Raw genomic sequence first — 7,916 nt, forward strand, 5'->3', positions numbered from 1 at the left:
ATTTGGCGAAAAACAAACACCAAAACAACGTTTGAGCACACGTGCTGGCTGCAAGCCGAGCGACATCCTTTGTTATAGGACTGAACTTGCCCTCAGCGTTATGATTGGCTAACTTGTTCCCCGCACAGCCACTCAGGGAGCTGACTAATGTTCTGTTGTGAGGGCAGCTGGGATGTAGGGGAAAGGTCTCAAAGCAAACTTTGTTGCCCTTCCCCCGAAGTAGGGAGTCCACACCAAAAGTAAATGTTTATGACCCATAAAAAGGAGAAGTGTTTCCTGCAAGTCATGTAGTCTGTAGGGAGTGAAATGAATTCTTCATAGTGTTTCTATCTGTAAAATTCCTCCAATGTCGTGTGCTGCGATTTCAGACAAGCACACACTAAATTCATGAAATGGAGAGAAAGACCTCGAAATCATGCTGCATGAAGGTTGTTTTGTTCAAGGTTTTTTCTTGTCACGAAAAAAGAAAAAAGACAGGGTCACGGCGAGGCAAGTCCTCAGACACAATAATCTTTGTAGCTGTTTATGACACAGCACTTCTGGGTTCTCTGGCCTCGGGCTGTTGCAGTGGAGGAGTCTAATAAGTGTCTCGTGAGTACACCAGTTTCCAGTTACTTCCCACAAAATGCAGGCCTGAACAAAGCTGCTGTTGAGCTCCTGCCAGACTGGAACATCAGAACACTTATCAAATTAAAGTGCAGCCAGAGAAGCATAACCAGAATTACTTCTTATGTTCACTTGTTTTGAATCTCCCTGATCGCTGCATCATGAGATGTTTACATTGGGCCCTGTTGACGTAGTGGCCACAAGATGACCAAGTGCAAAGAAATAAGCTGTATCATTATCATTTGAGCTTTGACCCCTACATGTGGAGCATGTGAATTATCCAGTCTGCACTGGAAAAAGAAAATCTATAACAGACCTGATACCTTCTTAAAACAAAAGGTTTAAGTCTATATTATTATAATAATATTCAAGGCTACAGATAATAGCAGGTTAGCTTCTTGTAAAGTATAGACAGTACCAGTCTCACCGTTCTCTCATCTAACTCAATTGCAAATAAAAGGAATATATCTCCCAAAATATTGACCTCATTTTTTAATCTTTTTTTTTTCTTCTTTTTTTTTTTATAAGTCATGAGTCAAGACAGTCATGTTGTGATAAAAATAAAAGTTTTAAATGCATCAATAAAAAACACCAGGTTCAGTAAACGTGACATTTTACCAAATCGGGTGCATTACAATATCGCAGTTAACAAAAGGATAAAACTCCTTGAGGAAATCTACAAATGGCATCATGGACAGATTTACCACATTTTAAACAACATACGTCTGGGTATAGACATCTACAGAGTGTACCACGAGTTCATCAAAATCAACAGTGTGTGCCAAAAAGTCTGACGACAAACGTTGCCATTTAAAAATAGACACTTCATAAAAATCAATTAGTAACATCAAAGACTGGATAGTTTAGAAGGCAGGTCAACATATATTAACAACACATGTACTAGTCAAAGTTATTACGTTTGACACGGTGTCCAGCCTTAGCAGCTCTATGTCCATGTGCTTTAGTTTTCTTTATCTCCAGTTACAGACAAAAGGAAATATGACATGTGGTTATAAAACAGTGTTACAAAAGCCAATCCCTTCAAAAGTAGAGGGGAAAGATATACCCTGCTATTAACCAGCTTATAACTACCAAGCATCTCAGTTACCTTATCATGTTTTAAGTTGACCAGCCAACTTTAAGCCATTAAATGCAGGTTAAACCCTCTCAAGTGGGAGAGGGAGAGATACAGTACTAGTATAAAAGAAAAGATAGTGAGGAGGGCAGTGAGAGTCAGTCCATGAGTTGAGGATTTAGTAATCCGTAGGTTCGTCTCCCTCCTCGTTCAGCAAACAGGTACGGATGAGGGCCTCGGTCACACCGTACGGGTCACAGTTGGCCGACGGGCGCCGGTCCTCAAAGTAGCCTTTCTTGTCCTGGCCGACGTTGCGAGGAATGCGGATGCTGGCGCCGCGGTTGGCCACGCCTGCGGAGAATTCGTCGATGTTTGAGGTTTCGTGGCGGCCAGTGAGGCGACGGGCATTGTCGAGCCCCCCCTTGGGATCATAGGCACGAATGTGATAGCGGTGCCTCCTCCCAAGCCTCTCAATGGACTCTTCAATGGCTCTGGAAGCAAAAAAAATTTAAAAAAAAACACATTTGTAAATTTGATACGACTCCTGCAACAATAGCAACAGAGTCACTTTAGCAGTTAGCCTGCAACTAAAACAAAATAAAAGGGGTTTTTGACACTCACTTCAATCCACCATCTTCCCTCATTTCTTTTGTGCTGAAGTTTGTATGGCAGCCTGCACCATTCCAGTTCCCAGGGATTGGCTTGGGGTCAAACGAGGCAACGACACCGAAATCTTCACAGACGCGGTGCAGGATGAAACGTGCCGCCCAGAGATGATCACCCATGTCGATCCCTTCACACGGTCCAACCTGGAACTCCCACTAAACACACACCACATTCTTTTTTAAGTTACATTTCTAAGCCACCGGTTAAACCATAAAACAACAAAAACACTTTTACGGTCATTACCTGAGCAGGCATCACTTCCGCGTTAGTGCCGCAGATCTTGACTCCAGCATACAGACAAGCTCTGTAATGGGCCTCCACTACATCTCTGCCATAGGCTTTGTCAGCTCCCACGCCACAGTAGTACGGACCTGCAGATGTGTTAAAATAATCAGTCACTGGGATTCCCGTTCATACGGAGAATACACACAGAGACGCTTTGACCGAGCTTCTTACCTTGTGGTCCGGGGAAACCATTGGATGGCCATCCAAATGGGTGTCCGTCTGTGCCCAGAATAGTGTACTCCTGCTCCATGCCAAACCATGGGTGCTGGTCCTTCACCATGTCCATCACCTTATTACATCTAATTCTGAGGTTGGTTTCTGCAGAGAGGGAAAAACTCTGCCCATTAGAAAATCACCAATGTGTCCAAATCACATTAAACTACCCAATAACTTTCATGGACTCTTGTCTCAGATCAGATCGAGAAAGTCGATTGTACCAGAGCTGTTATATTGCTGTGCTTTTATTTTTCTCCTCCTCCCATTAGAATGTATTGCTAACCATAACTTAGAAAGAAAATGTGCATTTATGTGGGTTTTCAATCCACGTTGATGAGCAAATATTGGTTCAGTTCTCCGAGATAAGCGACGGGTGGGGCAAACCATTACATTTGAGTCACCACCACAGAGCACTGGTCATCCCTTCAGTTCAACAGAAGGTGCCCTGTTGAATTAGTGGTAAAGAGCAGCGGTGGCTGCTGACGCATGGCTGCTTTTCATTGACGCCAATGTTTGAATATCATTTGCTTCTTGCACTAAAGATTAGTCAACTCATGAATCATCTCATCCATTTCTACTATTTTCCCCAGTGCATTGAAAGCTAGAGTGACCTTACAGTCACGTAATTATCCACTAAATCTATTTCAGTCCACTCGTTTGCATTTATCTTGTGTCTATGCACCTAATGTTCCACCTACTTTGGGTCAAATTCTGTGGAAACCCACCTTTTGTGTCATGTTATTCTTTTTACTCATATTGTTCATGTGGGCGGGAGAGAGAGAGAGAGAGAGATTTGTTTACCTGCAGGATTGCGGTTGTACTTCATCACTTCACACAGGACAAGCTTGTTGGGATCTTTGCGGAATGGATCGCGGAACATGGCAGCAGGAACCAGATACATGTCACTGTTCGAGCCCTCAGCCTGGTAGGTACTGGAGCCATCGAAGTTCCACTCAGGGAGATCTATAAGAGGAAGAGGAGGATGATGATGATGATCAGCTGGAGCCATTAGACTTTATCCTTATCAGCTACAGGAGGATTGAAAGAGCTGCTTACCTTCGATGCTCTTGGGTTCTGAATCCAGCGTCCTGGTTTTGCACCTCAGCCCCTCTCCGGTGCCATCGACCCAGACATACATGGCTTGGACTTTGTCTCCTTGAGGAAGCTCCATGTACTGCTGCTTAACAGCTTTACTCAAGCTGGAGCTGTCAGACGTGGCCATCTTATTTCCTACTATAACACACCTGAGGAGAAGAAGAATTAGAGAGCAGGCATGAGACTGCGCCAAATGTTGCGTAACCGCGTTTGGGGGCGCAAAAACACCTCCTTTGTCTCTTATTCTAGAAACGAGGAGGGTAAAAACACCCGCCGAGGAAGTGCGATGTGGCACATTTCCAGGTTTTTCCTCCACTCCATTTTCATCTCCAGCGCGTGACTACTGTGACTCAATTAACAAAAGACAGAGGTCCCCCCACACACACACACACGATGGCGCATGGAAAACCACCAAGCACATGTTCATTCTCATTAAAAATAAAATAAAAAAAACAGCATCGAAGACAAGCGAGTATACACAGCGCGTCTCCGCTGTACATCCTGTTGCCTACACGCTCGTTGTCACGGTTACTACAGCACACGGACAAAGTGAGGCAGCGTTACATCATGGGGCTTCCTCGTGGCAATTCATCACCCACTTTCCTATGTGGTAGGTTAGTACCGGACCAGAAACACAACCAAGACCCGTAGAACGGACTCACAAGCTGCCGTCACTGCAGTGAAATGAATGCTTACCAAGATGCAACTGACGTTCATGCAGCCTCACAAAGACTCGGTGAGGAAGACACTCGCTGCGTAAAACGGCACCAAGGACAATCGCTTTCCCACATCACAAAATCATCTTGCTGGAATAATAATCTAGATTCCCAGAAAACTTCACCAAAACTGTGTTCTACTTTTTGAGTCTATGCTGCTCACAATCAGACAGATAACACACACACACACACACACACAGTACTTAATAAGGCGCATATTTACCTGGAGAAACGAGGAAATTGAAATAAAAACTAAAGGACAGACAGGTCCAGTGTCTCGTCGTGTGATGTTCTGCTTCTGTCTCTCTCATTCTACGGTACCGACCCTCTCGGTGCGACGGCCGGCTTTATATGAGCAGAACTGGGACGGCGAGTCTCTGATTGGTCGCCAGTGCGTTTCTGCCAGGCTGAGTGAAGGCGCACGCAGGACGCTCATTGGACGCGGTGGAAACTGAGCTGTAACGCCTTCTAGCAGGAGCTCAACCGCGTGTGCGACACCCCACACACACACACACACAGTCGGTGTTCGCGTGCGTCCTCATCATCCTCACATGCATCTATGATGAAGAAGAATTAAAGAGTGAAAACATTCCAAACTGCAAACCGAGCGCATTTAAGAGGTGGGGGGGGAAAAAAGCGACTTCTTTGTTGGAGATGGATCAAACTTATTGTTCACCATCACATTTGCCTCCGCACACACAAAGCCAACCCGATTACTCCTTTTGTCCAAGACGCCACCGTGTGGCGAAAGTTCGTTACTGCAAGTGTATACAGGTTTCCATTCGAGGGATTATGTAATCCCACCAAATAGAGCCCCTCTGGTTCATTCTGGTTTTGCACAGGATTGCACACGTGAGAATATTATGGGTACAATGCAACCGCGATAATGACTGATATTTTCTGTAAACATGTTGTTCTTGTAGTCAAGTCTCTGCATCTTATCTCCTGTATTACAGTGCCTTTTCTTATTTAGGTGGAGGCTTTAAATAATTATTGTAAATCCAATGGACTTTCTACTTCTCCGTGCACTTTATCATGCAAAATGTATGAAGTAAAAAAGCAAACGGTTGTTAACAATTGTGTTGCCACTAGTTTTGTTACCTTCAGTTCTTTTTTCAAAACTCACATTTTTCAAACTAACATTTTATTTCCAACTATTATCTTTTGTGTGGGTGATCTCGAGAAAAGTAATATCCCTATTTCTTAACTTATTTTAGCAAAAGTTTTGTGTCAGGGATTTGGAATTTGTAAAAAAAATACATTATATTTCTGTTTTAATCTTTTTTTTCTATGCTATTCATAATTTCTACATTTGAGAAGTTTTAGCAAATGTCCAGGTTTGACTTTTACCATTTGATTTAATGGTTTAATTGCACAATGGTGGTGATGTAAGAGATACTCACATTCTACCTAGATACACCCAAAGGGTCACGGGTTCCATCTGAGAGGTCAGAAGATAAGTCATGAAGTAGGAACTAAGAAAATGTAGAGAAAGAACTCAATGTGCTACTTCTCTATCCTTCATTTTTATTTCTTTATTTGCTCCGGTGTGACATTATCTCTCCTCTTGGTTTTATTTCTCTTTCACTCTTATTTTCTCATTTATATTCAGTGTCTTGAATTTTGTGGCTTTGCCTTTGTGTGCATCTTGTTTCTGTTCCTGAGCATCCCATTTATGTAGTGGCCATCTAAGAAATATGTCAACGTATTGTAGAAGAGATATATAGAAAAAGGATTACAGTAACATATATCCATATGGGGGACAATTACCTGTTTTCAAAGCATTGCCGATAGGTTCATTGTTTTTTGTTTCTTTATAAATATACATGGATTTTGGTGGTGATACAGTAATCTATTCATTTCTTTGTTGGGCCAAATATCTCATCACAATCTAATCTTACAACAATCCACGAGACAAGGTAACATAACTATTTAAATTCCAATCTTTGCATTTATGAAATATCATTGAGTTTTATATTTTGATGATATGCTTAAAGTTTGGCTTGAGGTCTCTATAAAGTTTATAAATCAGGCAGGCAAGGGATCTTAGAGTTCTTGAGAGTTACACCCTCCCTTATCTCTCCTCAAAGGAAGTCCAACAAATCAGAAAACTAAAGGTAGGGAAAGTCTGCTGAGTCTGTTTTGTCCAGCTTGTACATTCAAGGTTGTTGTTTTTTTCTGACACATGCAAATACAAAAACAGGTTGAGGCCAGTGAAGTGGTCTTTAATAAAATAAAATAAAAAACTGGCTTACTGGCAGGTTGGATGACAAGCAGGCAGGAAAGCAGGAACACAATTCAGTGACGGGTAAAAGGGATAACAGAGCGGACAAAAGTAAGAACATGAAAAAGTCCAGGATCAAATCGGCTGAAGGAAATCATCCACAGCCAAACTGACAAGGACTGTTGGGGCCATGGTACATGCATGTGGTGACTGAGAACAGGTGAAACACATCAGGGCAGACAATCACAGGGGGAGGGGAAACATAAAGACAGGAAGTGAAAGAGTCACCAGGTGGTGATTTCAAAGTAAAACAGAAAAATACCAAGAGTCCAAACAATCACTCAGGCAGGTGAATGCTGAAAACTGTCATTTAGATGAATTCAATGAAGAAGCTACAAGAAAATGTCAAAGGTAAGACACGATTGATGAACCTCATTGTGGGATGTGCACGTTGTTGTTGCCGTTCTGTGGCTGCTTGTTCAGTTAGTGTTGGCCATCGAGAGAGAAAAGAAATACACCGCTGTTGTCTGTGAACGCTGTGCTTTCATAAGAGGTGACTCTTTCTGACTGACTGACGTGACACAGAAGTGTTTAAGTGGCAGTCATAATCAGAGCTGTTTCAAATCTCCAAAAATGCTAAATGCTAAGGAGTTAGCTTCACTGGAATAAATGTAAACATGGGGCCTTGTGTTGTTACCCTATAGACTTTGTAGTTGCATCACAGCGACCCTTTGTCATTAGCTTCCACTGTTGCATGATTTCATTCTAGTGCAGTGGAATATTGTTAAAACTGTGGTTGTCAGTGTAGGTTCTCATTCATTCATTCATTCATTCATTCATTCATTTATGTCACTGGGCTTCAATCTACAAGTTCAGTTGCTACAGATTCAATGGCTTAAGGAACACAAGGCGTGTCTTTTCCTATCGATCCTTTTTATAAATTGTGACATTTTCCACTGCGGTCAAGAAAAAGTGGTCAGGAAAGGACTCCAGACATAGATTATTTGATTTTAGGAGTAAACTATGGTGTTGT

The 7,916-nt window shown here is 42.4% G+C and overlaps 1 protein-coding gene across 1 annotated transcript; it reads right to left on the bottom strand.

Annotated features, from left to right (window-relative positions):
• Positions 1 to 1,155: 1,155 nt before the first annotated feature.
• On the bottom strand, positions 1,156 to 4,987 carry LOC122777376 (glutamine synthetase). The gene is made up of 7 exons (XM_044038578.1): positions 4,883 to 4,987; positions 3,905 to 4,092; positions 3,650 to 3,811; positions 2,804 to 2,950; positions 2,591 to 2,718; positions 2,303 to 2,502; positions 1,156 to 2,172 (listed from the first exon to the last, which is right to left on the bottom strand). The coding sequence occupies exons 2-7, from the start codon at positions 4,068 to 4,070 to the stop codon at positions 1,860 to 1,862; spliced, it is 1,116 nt and encodes a 371-aa protein (XP_043894513.1). The 5' UTR covers positions 4,071 to 4,092; positions 4,883 to 4,987; the 3' UTR covers positions 1,156 to 1,859.
• Positions 4,988 to 7,916: the final 2,929 nt, after the last annotated feature.

The sequence above is a fragment of the Solea senegalensis genome, linkage group LG1 (genome assembly GCF_019176455.1).
Source record: "Solea senegalensis isolate Sse05_10M linkage group LG1, IFAPA_SoseM_1, whole genome shotgun sequence".
NCBI lineage: Eukaryota > Metazoa > Chordata > Actinopteri > Pleuronectiformes > Soleidae > Solea > Solea senegalensis.

Bases quoted from the DNA above. Each gene is read 5' to 3' on its own strand.
- LOC122777376 (XM_044038578.1), bottom strand. From the start codon at position 4,070: ATGGCCACGTCTGACAGCTCCAGCTTGAGTAAAGCTGTTAAGCAGCAG. The intron at 3,812-3,904 runs GTAAGCAGCTCT...TTCCTCTTATAG, and splicing joins AGAACCCAAGAGCATCGAAG to ATCTCCCTGAGTGGAACTTC. The intron at 2,719-2,803 runs GTAAGAAGCTCG...ACACATCTGCAG, and splicing joins TGGTTTCCCCGGACCACAAG to GTCCGTACTACTGTGGCGTG.